The following is a 22549-nucleotide window of genomic DNA, read 5'->3' on the forward strand; positions in this document are numbered from 1 at the left end:
GTCCGTAAGGGGTTAAAAACATGGGCTCGATAACACCCTGGGTCTCGTGAAGATGTGAGAAAAGAGATTTGTGATGCACAAGTGGGATGAGGATGATGGAGCCATACATAACTGTATAACAGGTGATTTTTTTTTTTTATTATAACAAATTCAACAAGACGATGTTCAGAGAATTTTACCATTTTATTTAAATGAGTCAGATCTATAAAAACAAAATATATCATACATACAACGTCAGAAAGACAACCTAAATACAATACAATGTGCATCCGTTTTCCCAAGACTTAGATGGGCTTAATCTTAAAGTGAAGACCAATCAAACTGAAGACCAGACACTTCAGGTCCTGAACCAGGTAATAGAAAACTCTTAGTCCCTCAGGGTCTCTGCAAGACAGGAAAACAAGCTGGTTTTAGAATTTAGATTAGATTTATGTCACGTTATCTATATAGTACAAGTCTATTCATCCATATCCTAATAGTGCTCAACCTATTTTGGTATTGTTTGAAAGCTTGGAATATCAGCTTTCAAACAATACAATCCAGAGATATGAGCAGCTAAAGCAGCCGCCCCACCTCCAGTCTGGAGGAGGAGGGGGAGCAGTTGCAGAGCAGACAGTCTGCAGGAGGAAAAGAAAATAGTAACAAAATAAATTATAGAAATTTGGTATCATTGTACTGACCCACATAAGTTATGACTGCTGGAACATGTTACTGGTCCAAAGGCGTTAAAAATGCAATTGTGTCCCCTGAGTTGCGCGCAAACAAGATTTACTTCAGACACATTAAAAATCTACAATAAAAAAAAGTGACATTTTTGGGAGGGTTTTTCCAATTTGAATCTGGAATGCATTGCCATAGACATAGCAGCAGGGGACAGGAAGAGAGACGGCACGTGCAAACTGCTGCGCACAATCTTCTGATTCAGCTGATTGATAGGGGTGCATCCCAGGTGTCGGACCCCACTTATCAGGTAATTGATGACCTATCCTGAGGATAGGTCATCAATATTAAAAACCCGGAGAACTCCTTTAATCCAGTCAATGGCAGGTTTGATGCAGAATAGGCCCCAACCATCTGTATGGGTTGTTTTATGCATTGTGCGATTGTTTCATCATACATCTGCTTAGGTTGTGCACATACGGTGGGTGCCATACACTGTATAGTTTCTGGCGACGGGTGTTTGGACCCCCGACCGATCTGATACAGATGACCTACCCTGAGGAGAGGTCATCATTATCTGTAGCTTTAGACAACCCCTTTAATTCAAATATAAAATATAATTGGAGATTAATAAAAAAAAACAAAAAAAAAAAAACACTTACTTGGACTGGTTCACATCTATAAGAGACCCGATTTTTGAAGTCGTGAAAGAAATGTGCTCATCGCCGATCACAATCTCCAGCTCCTGTAACACGAGGAAGGCAGAATATTCATTAATATGCACTGCTGAAGAGTTACTCACCCCCATCCAAATGGCTGAATGTAAACTGCCTTGTCTCCCATATATACCTCCACAGTGAATGCCGGCATGCAAGTAACACGTCAGTGCTACCATGTTATCCGTGGTTACCCATGTACTAAACTTATCCAAGAGAGACCAGGTAGTTATTCTCAGCCATGTGGTTAGATGTGGACGCCCCCTTTAAGACCCCGAACCCTATGCAAAATGACCCCAAAACTGACCTGTCGTCCAACTCTGTCAGGAGGGGGCCAGAGGGCATCATCTTCTTTTGTGACTTCACTGTCGTCTATGATGCGTTTCAGCTCCTCCATCACACTCTTATGTACATAGGACTAAAACGAGAAGATTGGATAAATCATTAACACTGCAGAGATTCATGGAAAAAAATAAGTGTCATTTACAAGAAAAAGCTGAAAAATACTTAAAGGAACTTGTCACCTGGATTTTGTGTATAGAGCCGAGGACATTGTTGTTAGATGGCCGCTAGCACATCCGCAATACCCAGTCCCCATAGCTCTGTGTGCTTTTGTGTAAAAAAAAAAAACGACGATTTGATACATATGCAAATTAACCTGAGATAAGTCCTGTCCCTAACTCATCTCACATACAAGACTCATCTCAGGTCAATTTGCATTTTACCCAATAAAAGCACACAGAGCTATGGGGACTGGGTATTGCAGATGTGCTAGTGGCCATCTAACAACCCATGTCCTCGGCTCTATACACAAAATCCCGGTGACAGGTTCCCTTTAAAGCAGTTGCCCAGTTTGGACAAACTTTTCAAACAGTGGTTTCACCAGAGACCGGCAAATCAGAACCGTCTCCCTGCTGGGGGAGGGTCAATTAAACCAGTGCGTAATCACTAAAGCTCCCCATACAGCACCCAAATGAAATCAGTGACTGACAGGTGCCTTTTAGAGAGAATTCTTTAGGATTTACTTCAACCCCCTTGCCTCCCCCATGTTACCAAGTATTAATGTAAGGGTATATGCACACAGTGCATTATTATGAGGATTTTCATGCAGAAAAGCTGCAGTGTAATAAACTGCCTGCTAAGTAGATTAGATTTTTTAAGTCTTACGTACACAGTACAGAAGTTGACCTACATGGTGGATTTTGAAATCTGCAGCATGGCAATTGTTTGTGCAGATTTCCCCCTTTGCAAAGCACAACACATGAAAAATTAGGTGTGGAAACTGAATTAAAAAAACAACTCTACAAAAACCTACACTACCGTGTACTCTAGGGGTCAACACTGCTGAAAAGCTCTTCACCAAACATCTGGCTGCCTATTCACATTATTGGAATCTTCCCCAAAGCAGCGAGCAATCCAGAAAAAGCAGAGAATCTTCCAGGATCCATGATAAAATTTATGTAAATTCACACAAAGCAAATTGTTTGCAGAAATTACAGCGACTGCCCCATGCGCCGCTGCAACAAATTGTGCCTCATGCGAATTCACCCCAACAGTCTTTAGCAAATCTCACATTTGGCATCGTTATGATCTTATAAGCCGTCGTGTAAGTGCGATAGGAACTTACCTCCTTCCTGATCATGACGTCATTCTTGTAATTACTGTTATTGGCGTAACGCAGTTTACCTGATGAAGACAAAAAATACAAATAAATTAAAATCTCTTCTTCTGTTACAAGTCTTCTTCGGTTCTTTCACACTAACGTTTTTGTTTTCCGGTATTGAGTTCAGTCACAGGAGCTCAATACCGGAAAAGAACTGATCAGTTTTATCCTAAAGCATTGTGACTGGAGAGAAATCCGTTCAGGATGCATCAGTTCAGTCTTTTTGACTGATCAGGACTGAGATAATACCGCCGCATGCTGCGGCTTTATCTCCGGCTGAAAAAAAATGAAGACTTGCCTGAATGCCAGATGCGACATTTTTTTCCCATAGGAATGTAGTAGTGCCGGATCAGTCCTTCCGGTCTGCGCATGCGCAGATCGGTAAAAATGTAAAAAATAAATAAATGGAAAAGGATCCGTTTGTCCATATGACAACCGGAGAAATGGATCCGTTCTTGCAATGCATTTGTCAGACGGATCAGTCTACAAATGCTGTCCGTTTGCATGCAAATTTCCGGATCACTGTGCCGCAAGTGTAAAAATAGACACATCTAGTAGTCCTAGAGGGTGAGCTGCTGTAGCGCGTCAGTCCGCCCTTGCGCACCTTCGTACCCAACTATTCACCTATCACATCAGTGGCACGTGATGCTCCGCACTAACCACTATTACTCACTGGGGCGCCATTTGTCCACTCACAACACACTTTCACCACAGCAGCTCAAGAACAGTTCACACTGCGCACTTACAGAAATACTGCCACCCTTGGCCCAAAAGCCAATAATTAGCCACTTCTACAACGGTGATAAGTTATCCCTTTTACCCAAGACAGTAACGAGGAATATGTACGCACACATCTCACACCTTATATACCCACTGAGCCAGCTGAGCACACCTGGCTTCCTTCATGAGCTGCGTGCTGCTAATGCCAATAGTAGGAAGCGGTGAGAATAAAGGGACTTGACACCGTACTTCTAGAAAGACGCAGGTCACCAGCTGTATACCGTATAGCGTCACATGACCTCCAGGAGATCTATCCAGTTAAGGGTTAAGTCCAGTACTGGTTATTTTCTATGGCACAACTTTATATCCAGAGTCATATTCTGAATGATCAGGACTGAAACATAGTAACAACCCACAAACAATGTCTGCCCACTGCCGGATAGGTTATATGACTATGAACAGCAAAAGATCTCTGCTTGCTGTCAGAGGATGGGAACATGGAAGGGTCATTTAAAATGGCCCCTATATTGAAAACTGACGTAAAAAAGTTGCAAACAGCAGATCTGCATCTTTTTAAATGCCTGTGGAATAAATTGTAAAAATGAAATGAAGTTTTATTAAAAAAATAAAATAAATGACACCCATTTCCACTGAAAAAATGCTTTGCAATGGAAAAAGTTACATAGTGCAATGTCCACGACAACCTGCACTATACAATTACCACATAATACAGGTGAAACTCGAAAAAGTAGAATATCGTGCAAAGTTAATTTATTTCAGTAATGCAACTTAAAAGGTGAAACTAACATATGACTCGTTACATGCAAAGCGAGATATTTCAGGCCTTTATTATAATTTGGATGATTATGGCTTACAGCTTATAAAACCCCAAAGTCACAATCTCAGGTCCCCTTTGCTCAGGGGGTATGGATTATTAGCCGACTAGAGTGTGACACTGAGTCTAAAATGTTAAACCTTTTCACAAAATTCTAATTTTAAGCTGCATTAATGCGATTCCTTTTAAGGGCTATTTCACACCTGCGTTCTTCTGTTCCGGCATAGAGTTCCATCGTCGGGGCTCTATGCCGGAAGAATCCTGATCAGTTTTATCCTAATGCATTCTGAATGGAGTGAAATCCGTTCAGGATGCATCAGGATGTCTTCAGTTCCGGAACGGAACGTTTTTTGGCCGGAGAAAATACCGCAGCATGCTGCACTTTTTGCTCCGGCCAAAAAAAACTGAAGACTTGCCGCAAGGCCGGATCTGGAATGAATGCCCATTGAAAGGCATTGATCCGGATCCGGCCTTAAGCTAAACGTCGTTTCGGCGCATTGCCGGATCCGACGTTTAGCTTTTTTAGAGTGGTTACCATGGCTGCCGCTAAAGTCCTGGCAGCCATGGTAAAGTGTAGCGGGGAGCAGCATACTTACCGTCCGTGCGGCTCCCGGGGCGCTCCAGAGTGACGTCAGGGCGCCCCAGGCGCATGGATGACGTGATCGCATGGCACGTCACCCATGCGCATGGGGCGCTCTGACGTCACTCTGGAGCGCCCCCGGGAGCCGCACGGATGGTAAGTATACCGCTCCCCCGCTCCTACTACGGCAACCAGGACTTTAATAGCGTCCTGGGTGCCATAGTAACACTGAAAGCATTTTGAAGACGGATCCGTCTTCAAATGCTTTCAGTTCACTTGCGTTTTTCCGGATCCGGCGTGTAATTCCGGCAAGTGGAGTACACGCCGGATGCGGACAATGCAAGTGTGAAAGAGGCCTAAGTTGCATTACTGAAATAAATGAACTTTGCACAATATTCAAATTTTTCGAGTTTCACCTGTATATCCTGCAGTGAACATCGTAAAAAAAACAAATTGATTAGAAAGCGTTATGCACCCAAAGATGTTACCAGTGAAAAATACAAGTTGTCCCTCAAAGAAAAAAAAAAAAAAAAGCTTTTACCGTGCAAAATTTGTAATACCTAAAAAAAAAATATGCATTTAGTATCACTAATCACACTGACCAAGAGAATGCGATAACCATCGTGTTATTTATGTCAAAAAAATAAACAACTCGAAATTTAAACATAAAAACTTGATGGCAGCGTTGTTTTTTTTCTCATCCACCCAGTAAGGCCTCATGCACACGACCGTAATTCGGGTCCGCATCTGCAGTTTTTGCGGCTCGGAGGTGGACCAATTCACTTCAATGGGGCCGCAAAAGATGCGGACAGCATTCCGTGTGCTGTCCACATCCTTTGCTCCGTTCCGAGGCCCCGCAAATAAAAATATAACCTGTCCTATTCTTGTCCGTTTTACGGACAAGAATATGCATTTCTACAATGGGCCACCCCTTCCGTTCCGTAAATTGCAGAAGGCACAAGGGCGACTTCTGTTTTTTTGCGGATCCTCGGTTTGTGGACCGCAAAAAAAACAGAATGGTCGTGTGCATGTAGCCCAAGAGACAATAAAAGTTAATCAGTAAGTTGTGCGTACCCCAAAATGGCACCATTATGAACAACCTGTGCAAAAAAGTTTATAGCTCTTGGAAGCTGAGGATGAAAAAAATAATAAATTGCTTGGTCACTAAGGCTACTTTCACACTTGCAGCAGAGTGATCCGGCAAGAAGTTCCAGCGACGGAACCGTCTGCCCGATCCGTCAAAACGTATGCAAACTGATGGCATTTTAAGACTGATCAGTCTTACAAATGCACTGAAATGCCGGATCCATCTTTCCAGCGCATGCGCAGCCTGGAAGGACGGATCCGGCATTTTGAATGCTGGATCGGGCACTAATACATTCCTATGTAAAAGATACGGCATTCAGGCAAGGGTTCCGTTTTTTGGGGGCTGGAGATAAAACCGTAGCATGCTGCGGTTTTCTCTTTTGCCTGATCAGTCAAAAAGAATTCTCTATTCAGAATGCATGGGGGCAAAACTGATCAGTTATTTTCCGGTATAGAGCCCCTAGGACGGAACTCCGTGCCGGAAAAGAAAAAAAAAAAAAACACTAGTGTGAAAGTACCCTAAGGCTACTTTCACACTTGCGTCGCTAACTCCGTTATTGAGATTCAGCAGAGGATCTCAGTACCGGTATTATATGGATCCGTTTTATTTTGCACATCAGGAGGCGTCCGTTCCGTTAGAAACACTAAATACATTTAAAGTCAATGGGTGACCGATCCAGTTTTTTTAGACAAAAAAAACAAAAACACGGATACGTCACTATTGACTTACATTGTTTTTAGTGCCGTATCTGTTTTTATGACCAGACACAAAATCGCAGTGGTTGTGTGTCCAGTCACAAAACAGAATGCAGAAGTTCCAAAGGACCCCCTGATGCATCTCTATCCATTCAGAATGCATGAGGACTAAACGGAAACGTATTTTTATCCCCAGTTTTAAGATCCTCTGCTGGATCTAAATACCAGAAAACATCAATGCAATCACACTTTAGACTACTTACACCCTGGTGTTTTGGCTTTCCGTTTGCGAGATCCGTTCAGGGCTCTCACAAGCGATCCAAAACGCATCACTTTTGCCCTAATGCATTCTGAATGGATCAACTCAGGCTACTTTCACACCTGCGTTTTTTGTTTGTTTGTTCATGATAATGCAAACCGATCCGTTTTGACTTACACTGAAAGTCAATGGGAGGCGGATCCGTTTTCAATTGCACCATATTGTGTCAGTGAAAACGGATCCGTCCCCATTGACTTACATTATAAGTCAGGACAGATCAGTTCGGCTCCGCATTGTCAGGCGGACATCAAAACATTTGTTTGCATTATAGGTGCGGATCCGTCTGTGCAGATACCAGACGGATCTGCACCCAACGCAGGTGTGAAAGTAGCTTAAGAATGCATCAGTTTGTCTCCGATCCGTCTCCATTCCGCTCTGGAGGAGGACACCAAAACACTGCTTGCAGCGTTTTGGTGTCCGCCTGACGGAACTGAGCCAAACGTTTTCACAGCACATTCTGGCACAATAGAAAACGGATCCGTCCCGCATTGACTTTCAATGGTGTTCAAGACGGATCAGTTTTGGCTGTTAATGGGGTTCTGCACTTTCATTTAACTGATGATCTATCCTCCGATCGGCAGGGGTCCAACACCCGGGACCCCCGCCGATCAGCTGTTTGAGAAGGCAGCGGTGCTCCAGTAGCACCATGGCCTTCTCACTGTTTACCGCCGGCCCAGTGACACCACGACTAGTATCAACTAGTGTGGGCGCAGCTAAGCTCCATTCAAGTGAACAGAGCTTAGCCGCACCCACGCCAGTTGATACTAGTCATGACGTCAGTGGGCCAGCGGCCCGGCGGTAAACAGTGAGAAGGCCGCGGCGCTAGTGGAGCGCCGCTGCCTTCTCAAACAGCTGATCTGCGGGGGTCCCGGGTGTCGCCGAGGTGTCCCGGGTGTTGCGATCAGAAGCTGATGATCTATCCAAAGGATAGATCATCAGTTAAATGAAAGTGCAGAACCCCTTTGAAGATAATACAAATGGATCCGTTCTGAGCGGATGCATGCGGTTGTATTATCTGAACGGATCCGTCTTGAACACCACTGATCACACTCGCGTTTGGTGCGGATCCGTCATGGATCTGTACAGACGGAAGCAGTGGTTGTACCTAGTATTGCAGACAGTATTAAAGGATTACTCCAGCTTTAAAGAAAAAGCACCACTCCTGTCCATGGGTTGTGTCTGGCATCCATTGGGGTCAGCAGAGCTAGGTTGCAGTACTGCAAACAACCTGAGGGCAGGAGTGGTGCTGTTTTTGGAAACCCCTTTGCCGGCCCATTGAGGAATACACTCTGAGCACCGAAGCAGAGCGGTCTGAAGCCGTGCGGACACACCACCGGGTATCCCAGCAGCTGCCGCGCAGAATCCCTCCAACACACACAATCCGGGCCTGCACCCAGGCGGACGCACACCGCCCAGCCTCCCCGCTTCTTACCATCCGGCCGGAACTCGAACTCCAAAAACTCGTGTCCAAACTTTCCCTTGTGCCCTACGTAGTACCGGAGATAGAAGTCGCTGCTCATGTTGTTACTGTGCACGTTACGTGACGACGAGACCAGCGTGCAGCAGGCGCAGGCGGATAACGTCTCACCCGCTATTGACGTAACGCTACGCGACGCGAAGTCAACCAATGAGGAGAGAGAGGGGAGTCTGACGAATTATACGTGCGCCATTCACTAGAGGGCGCGTGTGCTATTATTTGTTTCGCACTGTGCTGGGAGGGCCAGGTTTCTGTGTCTCCGAGAAAATGGCCACCGGCCGTACGGAAGATAGTCTTGAATGCTTGTGTGTGAGGTGTGAGGACGCCTGGCAGGCAGTGTTGTGGACTGGTGCAATACGATTTATATATTTTACTCGCTTATATATCGCTGACGTATTCCGCTGCGCTTTACTGAAAAGAGCATAACTTCCTGCCCCATTATAGACAAGTATCAACAGTGGTGAACGCAAAGATTAATAATGGCAGACTGGTTGCTGTGGGCAACTACTTTTTTTAAGACAGTTTTGTGAAGAATGACAAAAATAAAAACTAAGCAGTACCCTGCACACTTACGCCAGTCAATGGCCATATGAAGGTGAAGGTATAATGCCATGTGCGGCTGTTATTTTAGGAAAAGCAGTCCGGCACAAAGTATTTTGTTTTCTGTCTAAAATAACGGTTCTCAGACAGAAATGGCGGGCTTAGTTCACATCACCGTTAAGCCTTCCCGTTTAGGAGCAGTAGAACGGAAATGACGGATTCGGCACATAGCCGAATGGAACCTAAGGACCCCCTAGGGCAGTGATCGCTAACCTGTTACAGACCAGGTGCCCAAACTGTAACCCAAAACCCTTATATTTATTGCAAAGTGCCAACACGGCAATTTAACCTGAATACTACAGTCCAATATAGTATATATTCCATGTACTTTATCATTCAGCTATAATAGCCTGTCTACATTCAATGCGCTGCCTGTGCTGTTCATAGTGCGCCCGGCGCTGATGAATGGCAGGAAAAGTCTACGGCATATTGGTACACCATAGACTTTTTCCAGGGTGTGGGTGCCCACAGAAAGGGCTCTGAGCACCACCTCTGGCACCCGTGCCATAGGTTCGCCATCACTGCCCTAGACTATAATGGGGTCCGTTTTGTCTCCGCTTCAAAAATCTTCCTCTGAGCGCAAACCTAAGTCCTACATGCACAACTTTTGTCTCTGCTCCAAAATCATCTGAGCTGAAACCTAACGGACCTCCATTATAGTCTTTGGGGGTCTTTAGATTCCGTTCAGCTCAGTTATGTGTCAAACCTGTTCTTTTCATGCGCGCATGATGGAAAAGCCTGGCGCATTGCTCAGAGAGAGGAAAGCGGCCGGCTGAGTGGCGGAAACGGGATCGCGCAGTGACAAGGAGTGCACCGCGCATGCGCAAGACTTGCACGATCCCAGCCTCACAGCAGGATGTCAATCACAGTGAAGGGAGGACGGGTAAGGGGCTTAGCTTGACTTGAAGCAAGGAGGCTGCTGCCCACTTGACTTCAAGCTGACTCTGAAGATAGCGAAAACACAGATTAAGGGTCCATTCACACATCCGTTCGTTTTTTGCGGATCCACAAAACACAGAAACCGGCAATGTGCGTTCCGCATTTTGCGGACCGCACATCGCCGGCACTAATAGAATATGCCTATTCTTGTCTGCTAGTGCGGACAAGAATAGGACATGTACTATTTTTTTCGGGATCGGAATTGCGGACCCGGAAGTGCGGGTCCGCAATTCCGGATCCGAGACGCACATCGTGCAGCCCCATAGAAATGAATGGGTCCGCAATTCCTTTCCACAAAATGCGGAACATAATTGCGGATGTAGCGTTTTTATAAAGTATACAACAACCAGTGGAGGAATTTTCTTGAACATGTTTGAACTGTATTTTCAGGTTTTTTCTTCGCTATAGAGAAGGGGATGGTAAAAGTCCTGAAAAAAATGCCATTCTGTCAACAAACTGTGTTAAAAAAAAAAAGTGTTTTTAAAAGGTACCCAAATTGAAAAAAAAAATCCTTGAGGGTGTTGTTCCATTAGGGTCCATTCACACGTTCGCAAAATGGGTCCACGTCCGTTCCACAATTTTGCGGAATATGTGCGGACCCATTCATTTTCAATGGGGCCACAAAAGATGCGGATAGCACACCGTGTGCAGTCCACATCCACACATCCGTTCCGCGGCCCTGCAAAAAATAAAAATAAAAAAATAGAACGTCCTATTCTTGTCCGCAACCACGGACAAGAAAAGGCATTTCTATCATAGTGCCAGCCTTATGCGGTTGGCAAAATGCGGAACGCACATGGCCGGTGTCCGTGTCTTGCGGATCCGCAATTTGCAGATGTGTGAATGGACCCTTACTATAACTTATCCCCCATCCTTTGTCTGATTGTGGTGGTTAGACTGCTGGATCACTAGAATAGGTTCACCCATGTGTTCCCCCAGTTGAGTGACGGACATACATGTGTACTTGCTGCTTCACGGGACTGCTGGCGATAGCGGAGCGCTTGTGCTCTTATCAGTTGCAGTCCCAAAGTCCCATGCATGCCTGACTGCAGCTACATTCAAATGGGGATGCACATGGCCCCATTCTAGGGATCCAGCGTTTGGAGCCCCGGTTATCACACACTTATCCCCTGTTTTGTGGATGGGGATAAGTTGTTGTAATGGGGCAACCCCTTTAAAGGTAGCTGGCTATAGACGTTTGACCACTGAAGTGCGAGAAGCTTGTATAGAGGAAAAAGAGTTCTGGAGAATAAAGTTTCCAAAGGATTTTTGAATAAAAAAAATAAAAAAAACAACATATACAGCAGAAAACGCATTTTGAGGCAGAGCTGACCTCTTCATCAGGCTTCTCACTTCATATTGTACCAGTACTTCTCGCAGCCTTCTGGTAACTGCATTTTTGGCTATCTAAGGGTACTTTCACACTTGTGTTGTTAATTACGGCAGGCAGTTCCGTCGTCGGAACTGCCTGCCGGATATGGCAATCTGTATGCAGACGGATCCGTCTTACAAATGCATTGCAATACCGGATCCGTCTCTCCGGTTGTCATCTGGAAAAATGGATCCGATATTTATCTTTTTCACATTTTTAAAAGGTATGCACATGCGCTGACCGCAAAACCGGATCCGTTTTTCCAGAACACTTGGGGCCAGATCCGGCATTATTGCATTTCAATGGAAAATAATGCCGGTATTTTCTCAGTCCAAAAACCATACAGTTACTGAACTGAAGACATCCCGATGCATCCTGAACTTTTCCCCTAGGACGCAACTCAATACCGGAAAATTTTAACGCAAGTGTGAAAGTACCCCAAGTCTACTTTCACACTGGCGTTTTGGCTTTCCGTTTGCGAGATCCGTTCAGGGCTCTCACAGGTGGTCCAAAACAGATCAGTTTTGCCCTAATGCATTCTGAATGGAAAAGGATCCACTCAGTTTGCCTCCGTTCCTTTTTCATTCCGCTTTGAAGACAGACGCTTTGGTGTCCGTCTGATGAAACTGAGCGAAATGGATCCGTCCTGACACACAATGTAAGTCAATGGGGACGGATGCGTTTTCTCTGACACAATGTGGCACAATAGAAAACGGATCCGTCCTCCTTTGACTTTCAACGGTGTTCAAGATGGATCCGTCTTGGCTATGTTAAAGATAATATGAACGGATCCGTTCTGAACGGATGCATGCAGTTGTATTATCTGAACGGATCATTCCATGACGGATCCGCACGAAACGCTACTTTCACACTTACGTTGTTAATTCCGGTATTGGAGATCCGGCAGAGGATCACAAAACCAGAAATAAACGGATCTGTTTTGATTTTGCACATCAGGAGGCATCCGTTCTATTAGGATGCGGTTGTGTAAAATCAAAATGGAAAAAAAAAAAACAGACCAGTCGCTAAATACATTGAAAGTCAATGGGTGACGGATCCGTTTTTTAGATTAAAAAAATAAAATAAAATGATCCGACACCATTGACTTACATTGTTTTCAGTGTCGGATCTGTTTTTTTAATGACCGGACACAAAACGGAATGCTGCCGGAACGGAAGACATCCTGATGCATCCTGAACGGATCTCTTTCCATTCAGAACACATGAGGACTAAACATAAACTCTTTCACATGAGCTAAGTTTTCCCTCTCGGTGCGATGCGTGAAGCAAACGCATGGCATCCTGATCCATTGTTTTCAGTGGCTCTGTGCACACATCTCCTCTGGGTTCAGGAAAATAATCACAGCATGTTCTATATTGTGCATTTTTCACACAGCTGTGGCTCCATATAAGTGAATGGGGTTTGCGTAAAAAACAGTAGGCGTCAGGATTCAATCCAATGCAATTTTCACTGATGGACGCTAGAAGATGTAGTTTGTAATTCTTCGCTTTTTTTTTTTTTCAGGCGATTGAAAAGCGCATCAAAAACTGATTGCACCCGCTTGGAAAAACCTGATCGCAATCGCAGATAACACTGAGTGAACTTGCGTGGTCCTGACACAATCCGTATCGCTCGCGTGAAAGGAGCTGTAGAGTATGTAAGGCCAGGGATACGTACCGACAGTGACGAAGAAGGCCAGGGATACGTACCCACAGTGATGAAGAAGGCCAGGGATACGTACCGACAGTGATGAAGAAGGCCAGGGATACGTACTGACAGTGATGAAGAAGGCCAGGGATACGTACTGACAGTGATGAAGAAGGCCAGGGATACGTACCGACAGTGATGAAGAAGGCCAGGGATACGTACCGACAGGTGAGGTGACAATTGTACTTGAAAAAGTAACCTCAAAATAAGCGGACACAAACACATAGGGTAAAAAAAAGTTTAATTTGTCTATGTAGAAACAAGTCGTAATTGTACAACAAGTTAAAAATCTGGGTTAAGACATGGCAATTATTTACAGATGTAAACCCCAACATCAGATATCACACCTCGTGCCAAACCCGCTGCCCACCACCAGCCAGAAGGGCGATTTCCGCACCCAGGTGGGGGAATGTAGGGGTTCAATGACCTCTCGTTGGAGCCAGACATTATATATAAAAAAGACACACAGAGCAAAATGTCATTTTAAGAAATTCAACCCTTATTTTAAAAAATATGAACAGCTTTGGTTGATCTGTATCTATGTCGGTTAGAACAATGTAAAGTGCCCTCGTACAATGCTAGGCCAGCCTGCAATGCATCCACTGACAGATCTGCATGATGTGCGCTGTATGTAGCTATATATACACATCCACACAGTCATACACACACACACACATATATATATATACACATATACCAACATGCAGCAGTTGGCATTATATCTGTGCTCTGAGTCGCTAACTAATGAGTTTGATATTAACCCTTTTTATGGCCAAAAAGGATTGCCCGACAAACTGAAACATCCCAAGTACCGACCAAGCGCTCTATTAGGTTAGTGCAACATGTCGCAGGTGGGTCGCGTGTTGTGCACGACTTACATTAAAGGGGATCTGTCAGCAGACTTAGGCCTCCTGCACACGACTGTATAGCTTTTTCAGTATTTTGCAGTCCGCAAAAAACCGATCCACAAAAAATACGGATGACATACGTGTGCATTCCGTTTTTTGCGGAACAGAAGAGCTGGGCCCTGATAGAACAGTCCTATCCTTGTCCATTATGTGGACAATAATAGGACATGTTCTATCTTTGAACGGAACGGAAATAAGGAAAAACGGAAAGCATACGGAGTACCTTCCGTTTTTTTTTTTTACGGATCCATTAAAATCAATGGTTCCGTATACGAAACGCAAAAAACGGAACGTAAACGGGAAAAAAAAAAAAAACCTTCATGTGCAAGAGACCTTTTACCTATGAATAATAAAACCTTCATATGCAAATGAGCCTCCAGGAGCAACGGGGGCGTTACCGTTACTCCTAGAGGCTCTTTCTGCAATTGCTGCACCCTTTGCACTTTGAGTGACAGGACCAGGCAGTATAAATGTGATCCCACCTGGTCCTGTCAAAGTGCAGGAAACAGCAGTTGCAGAGAGAGCAGAGCCTCTAGGTGTAACGGTAACGCCCACGTTGCTCCTGGAGGCTCATTTGCATATATTTTTGACACAAGTCATGCTAAATGTGAATTCAAAAGGAATGGAAAAATAAAGACGATTGACTTGCTGATGGGCTAAATTCACACATCGCAGTTTTTCGTGCAGATTTGCAAATATGCACAAAATACAGCATGATTGTAAGTCAATGGCAATGTGCTCACATATTTTTTTTGACAGATCCCATTTTCCTTAAATGTATCCGTTACTGGAAAAGCAGAGTGACGGCCAGTATGGTCCCCTAATATAGCTCCACAGTGTCAGTCATCAGGCCCCCAAATGGAAAATCCTGCCTATAGCAATATACAGTCATGTGAAAAAATTAGGACACCCTTTGAAAGCATGTGATTTTTTGTAACATTTTTAATAAAAGGTTATTTCATCTCCGTTTCAACAATACAGAGAGATTAAAGTAATCCAACTAAACAAAGAAAACTGAAGAAAAGTCTTTTCAAGATCTTCTGTAAATGTCATTCTACAAAAATGCCTATTCTAACTGAGGAAAAAGATAGGACACCCTCACATGTATTCCCTCTTAAATTGGCTCAGATCTCGCACAGGTATATCACACCAGGTGCACATAATTAGTAGATCGTTACTCTGCATGTTGAATGAGGCTTGCCCTATTTAAACCTCAGACATTTAGTTTGGTGTGCTCCTGACTGTTGAAGTGAGAGTGAGCACCATGGTGAGAGCAAAAGAGCTGTCAGAGGACTTCAGAAAAAAGATTGTAGCAGCCTATGAGTCTGGGAAGGGATTTAAAAAGATCTCAAAAGATTTTGAAATCAGCCATTCCACTGTCCGGAAGATAGTCTACAAGTGGAGGGCTTTCAAAACAACTGCCAACATGCCCAGGACTGGTCGCCCCAGCAAGTTCACCCCAAGAGCAGACCGCAAGATGCTAAAAGAGGTCTCCAAAAACCCTAAAGTGTCATCTCGAGAACTACAGCAGGCTCTGGCTACTGTTGATGTAGAAGTACATGCCTCTACAATCAGAAAGAGACTGTACAAGTTTAACTTGCATGGGAGGTGTGCAAGGAGGAAACCTTTGCTTTCCAAGAGAAACATCGAGGCCAGACTGACATTTGCCAAAGATAAAGTTGACAAAGACCAGGACTTCTGGAATAATGTTCTTTGGACAGATGAGTCCAAAATTGAATTATTTGGACACAACAGCAGAGGACATGTTTGGCGTAAACCAAACACAGCATTCCAAGAAAAGAACCTCATACCAACTGTGAAGCATGGAGGTGGAAGTGTCATGGTTTGGGGCTGCTTTGCTGCAGCAGGACCTGGTCAGCTCACCATCATAGAATCCACGATGAATTCTACTGTGTATCAGAAGGTGCTTGAAGAACATGTGAGACCATCAGTTAGAAAATTAAAGCTGAAGCGGAACTGGACCATGCAACATGACAATGACCCAAAACATACTAGTAAATCAACCAAAGATTGGCTGAAAAAGAAGAAATGGAGAGTCCTGGAATGGCCAAGTCAAAGTCCAGATTTGAATCCCATTGAGATGCTGTGGGGTGACTTGAAAAGGGCTGTACGTGCAAGAAACCCCTCAAACATCTCACAGCTGAAAAAGTTCTGCATTGAGGAGTGGGGTAAAATTTCCTCAGACCGATGTCGAAGACTGGTAGATGGCTACAAGAACCGTCTCACTGCAGTTATTTCAGCCAAAGGAGGTAACACTCGCTATTAGGGGCAAGGGTGTCCTATCTTTTTCCTCAGTTAGAATAGGCATTTTTGTAGAATGACATTTACAGAAGATCTTGAAAAGACTTTTCTTCAGTTTTCTTTGTTTAGTTGGATTACTTTAATCTCTCTGTATTGTTGAAACGGAGATGAAATAACCTTTTATTAAAAATGTTACAAAAAACCACATGCTTTCAAAGGGTGTCCTAATTTTTTCACATGACTGTAGAAGTACACCTGAATAATCAGATTTTTCTTTCAGAACCCTGGGGTAGTCTGAAATCCTCCTCTTGTCTTACCACTGGCTCTGACTGCTTGTCTGTCCTGCCACCATGCTTTACAGTGCATCTCTTCTTGAGACTGGCTGTTGTATATAAGCATAGGCCAAACAGGGAGAGCAGGATTCCAAGATAAGTTTATTATAAATAGAGTTGAGCTTTTGGCAGGTTTGAGTTCGGGGTTTAAGTGAAATAACATCTATAATTGATGCATGAAATCTGGAAAATTGTAAATAAAAAAAAATGTACCGTATATCATCATTTAAAATAAAATATTCTTTTTATTCCAATTAAAGGACACAAAGCTCTGCAGTATAAAAGCCCAGACACATTCTACAGTGAGATCTGATGACATTACCTTATATATGGGATATGCGAAGAGTAACGTATAATGGTTGCACACAGGAGCCTAGGACAGGCTTGTGCATCACTACTGCCTTGAGAGTTTTTTAACTGATTTAAAGGGGTTGTCCCATGAAAAATAAAATTTTCCAACCAGCACCTGGATCTGAATAGTTTTGTAATTACATGTAATTAAAAATGTATTCTAGCTACTGAGTTATTCAATGAAATCTATCTGTATAGCGCCACCTGCTGTTTGCTCATTTTCCAATTCCTCTGTCCTGATCACTGAGGTGGACATGCTCAGTTGCATCCTTCAACTGTCATCAGCTGCAGCAGAAAGGACTCGCCCCCTAAGATGACAGCTTGAAATAAATCTAGCAGAACAATTGGGCAACAAATGTGGAGATCTCTGGATCCACGAGGTACAGGGCTGGTTCTAGCTTTGTTAGAAAGAGGTTATTATATATTTTTTTTACATTATTCATGGTATAACTCCTTTAAAGGGAACCTGTCACCTGGATTTTGGGTATAGAGCTGAGGACATGGGTTGCTAGATGGCCGCTAGCACATCCGCAATACCCAGTCCCCATAGCTCTGTGTGCTTTTATGGTGTATAAAAACCGATTTGATACATATGCAAATTAACCTGAGATTGAAAATATGACTCTTCTCTGGTCACACAAGATATGACTCTTATGTTAATTTGCATATGTATCAAATCGTTTTTTTTACACCATAAAAGCACACAGAGCTATGGGGACTGGGTATTGCGGATGTGCTAGCGGTCACAAAATCCCGGTGACAGGTTCCCTTTAAGCACCACTTTTATCCCAATTTTACAAATGTTTCTCTCCATAAAGAAACTTTGCAAATACGTTATTTATTTTGTGCCGCTTTGGAGTTATTTCATGTTTTTCTCATTTATATCCAGAGAGACCTTTGAAATGCTGATGGTTGCCCTTGGCAACAGACAACGGATTACCTCTACTCAGCTGTTAGACAAGTGACTTGAATGCTAAGTGTAAAGCTAGCCATTCATACTACACTGTGGCCCTCCAACTGTTGCAAAACTGCAACTCCCAGCATGCCCGGACAGCCTACAGCTATCAACCTCCAGCAGGGCATGGTGGGAGTTATAGTTTTAAAACAGCTGGAGAGCCGCAGGTTGAGCATCCCTGCAGGGTTGGCCATACCCATGGGAATTATGTGTATGGCTAGTTTAAAACCTCATGCACATTACCGTACATGCACCAAGGCATAGATAGATAGCATTAGGTCACCTGAGTAAAACATTTTCTTATGCTTCCTATTTCTAGAGATACGAGCTATTTCATAATATGCAAATGAGCCATTTGGTGCAACAAGGGCGTTATTGTTGCTCTTGTCGCACCATATCACCACTCCTTCACTTATTTCAGCACACGGCCGCTGCTTTGCTTGCCAGGGCCAAGCAGTGGTGATGTATTCTCACCTGGTTCTTTGTTCTTGCTTATGTGCTGTAGCTTTGCATATCGGCGCATGCGCAAAACAGCACGGATTCTCGCTAGGGAAAAAATCTGTCTGTACTGAACATGCGCCAATGACATGATGCCGAGATCCGTCTCTTCTGTGTGGAGATCGACGTTACTGTGCATGCGCAGCACAGGCTATTTAATCTCTGACAAGAACCAGGGCTACACTGCGCATGCACCAATATGCCAAGAAATGTGTCATGAGTGAGAGGACGGTGCCTGGCCCTGCCAATCAAAGAAGGGCGGGTGGAGCTAGATGCTGAAAGGAGCGGCGTTATGGTGCAAGGGCGACGCCCTCGTTACACCAAACCGCTCATTTGCGTATTATAAAAGGCTCATATTTTATTATCACAGACTCTGATCAGGAAGCAGAAAAAAAACCAACATTTTACTAAGGTGACCTAATGCTATCTATCTATGCCCTTGGTTTGATAGGGAGGTCACTGAGTGTGAGGAAAAGAGCAGGTATTTCTAATGGCGCAGCCTCCTGGTGCCACATATAGTCAGAGGTCATGGGGGGGGGGGGGGGGGTTCTTTCTGGGAGAAAGCAGCCCCCCCCGTAGTGCTTCCGTGCCTCAGTTCCGCACTGGACCTTCCAGATTGCGGACCCATCCATGATGCGGTGCAAAAAATGGCCGGGGCCTGTATACGTGTGCATGAGGCCCAAGTCTGTGGGGCTCTATTGTATTTTGTATGAATTTGTGAGGAAAGAAAAGTGCCATGTTCCATTGGATGTCATATCACGAAGGCAGCACAGAGACACAGGGACTCCGTATGCCTCCGCATCTACTACGGACACGAGGCCTTACTGTCACGCATTGCTCTCTGGTAACAGGAAAACCAGCAGAATTCTGAATTTAGCTCTGCATGTGAATAACGAAAACCGAAAGTAAAGCAAACATTTGAAATAGCTGGAATGTCCAAAAGTGTTCTCCTTTAAAGTCAAAGAGGTGGCCTGAGGTCATACAAGCTGTAGGGGGCGCTTACCGATAGAACACAAGTGAAATGCCTGCGGAGCAGCCCTTTCTAGTGTCAAGAGCTTCAAATTTATTTTGAATGACTCCACACATGTATTTAAGGAGTTGAATGAAATATACATTTAGGCAAATTGTTAAAAGACTAGTATATTACAATTTAGCCCCATGCAGGTAGAATAGTAAACTGTACATTCGATTAGCACCCGGCATTGCAGTCAATATAAAGTGATTGTACTCTTCGACTGAAATGTATTCGCTCCTACCTACAACTTACGAGCAAAGATGATAAATCTCTCATGAAAAGCTGTGCAGTCACAAAAGTCCCTTTAGCGACCAATCAGGTTCCGCTTTGCTTTTCTTTGACGTTGGGGGACATATCGCTAGCATATGCCCCCAATGTCTGATAGGTAGGGGTCCCACCTCCGGGACCCGCACCTATACTTAGAACGGAGCCCGCAAAGTGCTGGAGGGTGCACTACGTATGCGCGGCCGCCCTCCATTCATTCCTATGGGAGCTTTGAAAATACTATTACTATTAAATTGAATGGGAAGCGCACCGTGCAAGAGTGCCCACCACTCTATTCTCCTCTATGAGGCTGATGGAAATAGCTATTTTCGGCGCTCCCATAGGAATGAATGGATGGCAGCCGTGCGCCTTCCAACACATTGCGGGCTCCATTCTAAGTTTAGGTGCCCCCACTTATCAGACATTGGTGGCATATCCTAGCGACATGCCCCCTTATGTCTGAGATGGGCATACCCCTTTAAATCTGATTGGTTCCTGGAGTTACCCCTCACTGTTTGCCATTTGTTTTTATACAGGAGGCCCATAGTGTACATACAGTACGTGCTGCATCGGCAACGGACTGTCCTTCAATTGGTTCATCAATGAGAACCAATGTGATTTTGTTTTTTTTTTATAATGGGAGAGATTAATAGCACCAGAATGTATTTTTGCAGCCCTTAGCTCAGATGGCAGAGTGGATACGTGTGAAAGTTTGTGCCCCCTGTAAGCAGCACTCCCGTGTGCAGGAATCTCAGCCCTTGGCATGGGTATTATGGGCTCATACGGCAGCGCAAGGAAACTATACGGCTCATCAGTACGGAGCTGTACGGCCTCCATACAACAAAAAATAAAATAACTTCTGGGTGTCTCTATAAAAATTGAGGCATACAGAGGAACAGTAGAGATCACGTGTGTTTGCGACTTTTTAAGTGCGACTTAAAAAAAAAAAAAAAAGTGCAATGCAAAGGGTAGGTTTACGCTGCTCTTGCCACTTTTCAGAAAGGGGACGTGGCAAATTTATCTTCATTTACGCCAATTTTCTGCTGCAAAAGAAGCCAGAAACAGATTTCTGTTTAGACGCATGGGCTGCGGAAGGAAGCACCAAATTAGGCGTGCCCTCCGGCAGCACAGGAGATGTGAACATTGGCGCAGAAAGCAGTCTTAATAAATCTCTCCCTAAAAACGCCAGTGTTACAATTCATCATCCAGCAAATATAAAACTAACATCTTTTCAACCTATTCCATAAAAGACACATCGCTGTTTAGCATATTATTATGTATTTGAGATCTTCAAGGGTTAAACTTGGCTTCCAAAAATTTTCTTCTCTTTCTCAGCTGTTTTATTCCTAATTTTTTATTATTATTTTTTTTATAATTTTTCCTCCAGCCACCAGAACTATAGATTTTTTTATTATTTTTTATTAACACCCACCTTAGGGAACCTAAAAAAAGAGGAACATTAACAAGTATGTAAAGTTACTGAACAGATCAGAGATCTACTACTGCAAACATAGAAACCCGGAACATACAAAAAATAAATACTCTCATCCCTGTCCTTTTTAGCAAACCTCCCTTAGCCGATCGCAAAGTCTCCTGCCCCCCCCCCCCCCCACACATGCCCAGGTTAATAAATATCCTACAAAAAAAAAATTTAATTTTCATCATTAATTTAATGCATATGCTGATGGAGAACCACAAAGTTTTGTTATGTACATAAAAAAGGTCTATAAATATAATATTTTAAAACAGCAGGTTGTCCCAGGAGACGGCTATATACAGAGCGGGGGGAGAAGAGGGAGAAGGGCATGCCTCGGCCGAGGGTCAAGTAAAAATCTGTATAAAAGATTATACATAGAAACCCCTTACATCCTTTGGATGTTTGAATTATTATATTTTTTTGTGGTTGTCCATCACCAAAATAAATAACAGCGGGTTTAAGAATTTCTCTGCTGCCTGTCGCTTGTGATCTATGAAATCTTGTCGTTCCCGGTATCCAGGGAATTTTACGCATCAGACGCAATCTGTTAGGTCTCACGGATTTGTAACATATCTGCCTCGTCAGGCCCGGGCAGTGGCAGCACACAACATGATATGGTTGACTTGTCATCTGCTGAGAGACTCGGGGCCGGTGACAGTTCTTCGGATGTTCCTCGCTCAACTGAGATAAGTGTCAGACCTGGTATCGATCCTCAAGGCAAACCGTCATCTTCCAGGCTCAACGCCACACGCTGGAAAGGAAAATAAGAATAGAAAATGAGGACATGATGTGACGGGAGTAGAACAAAGTGACAACCCAGCGAGGAGACTCCTCCACCGGGAAGGATGCATGACATCAATCAGGGAGAGCAGCCGGGGGTCTGCAAGATCTCCTGCAACCTGCGGCTTACAGGAGGCACAGCATAGGGTTTTCTAACTTTGATTAAAGACTACCAGAGAACTTATTTTCACTGCTGTGTAGATTCATCAAACCTTGTCCACCTTTATAGTAGCAATGATTATTTCCAGAAGATGACAGTGTATTTTGGATAAGGAAGGAAAGGTGGAGGAGGGGTAGGTACGAGGCTGTGTTACATTAAAAGTGTTAATGTTTTGTA

General features: G+C 44.0%; 2 protein-coding genes across 2 annotated transcripts in view; both read right to left on the minus strand.

Annotated features, from left to right (window-relative positions):
- Positions 1 to 164: 164 nt before the first annotated feature.
- MAGOH (mago homolog, exon junction complex subunit) lies at positions 165 to 8886 on the minus strand. The gene is made up of 5 exons (XM_044301552.1): positions 8708 to 8886; positions 3004 to 3062; positions 1684 to 1794; positions 1323 to 1405; positions 165 to 384 (listed from the first exon to the last, which is right to left on the minus strand). The coding sequence occupies exons 1-5, from the start codon at positions 8793 to 8795 to the stop codon at positions 285 to 287; spliced, it is 441 nt and encodes a 146-aa protein (XP_044157487.1). The 5' UTR covers positions 8796 to 8886; the 3' UTR covers positions 165 to 284.
- Positions 8887 to 17917: 9031 nt separating this feature from the next.
- LRP8 (LDL receptor related protein 8) overlaps positions 17918 to 22549 on the minus strand; it is a 219409-nt gene continuing 214777 nt past the window's right edge. Inside the window, exon 18 of the mRNA XM_044300565.1 lies at positions 17918 to 22183. Within this exon, the coding sequence (XP_044156500.1) occupies positions 22145 to 22183 (39 nt within the window). The 3' untranslated portion in view covers positions 17918 to 22144. The remainder of the gene's footprint in view (positions 22184 to 22549) is intronic.

The sequence above is a fragment of the Bufo gargarizans genome, chromosome 7, assembly GCF_014858855.1.
Source record: "Bufo gargarizans isolate SCDJY-AF-19 chromosome 7, ASM1485885v1, whole genome shotgun sequence".
Classification (NCBI taxonomy): Eukaryota; Metazoa; Chordata; class Amphibia; order Anura; family Bufonidae; genus Bufo; species Bufo gargarizans.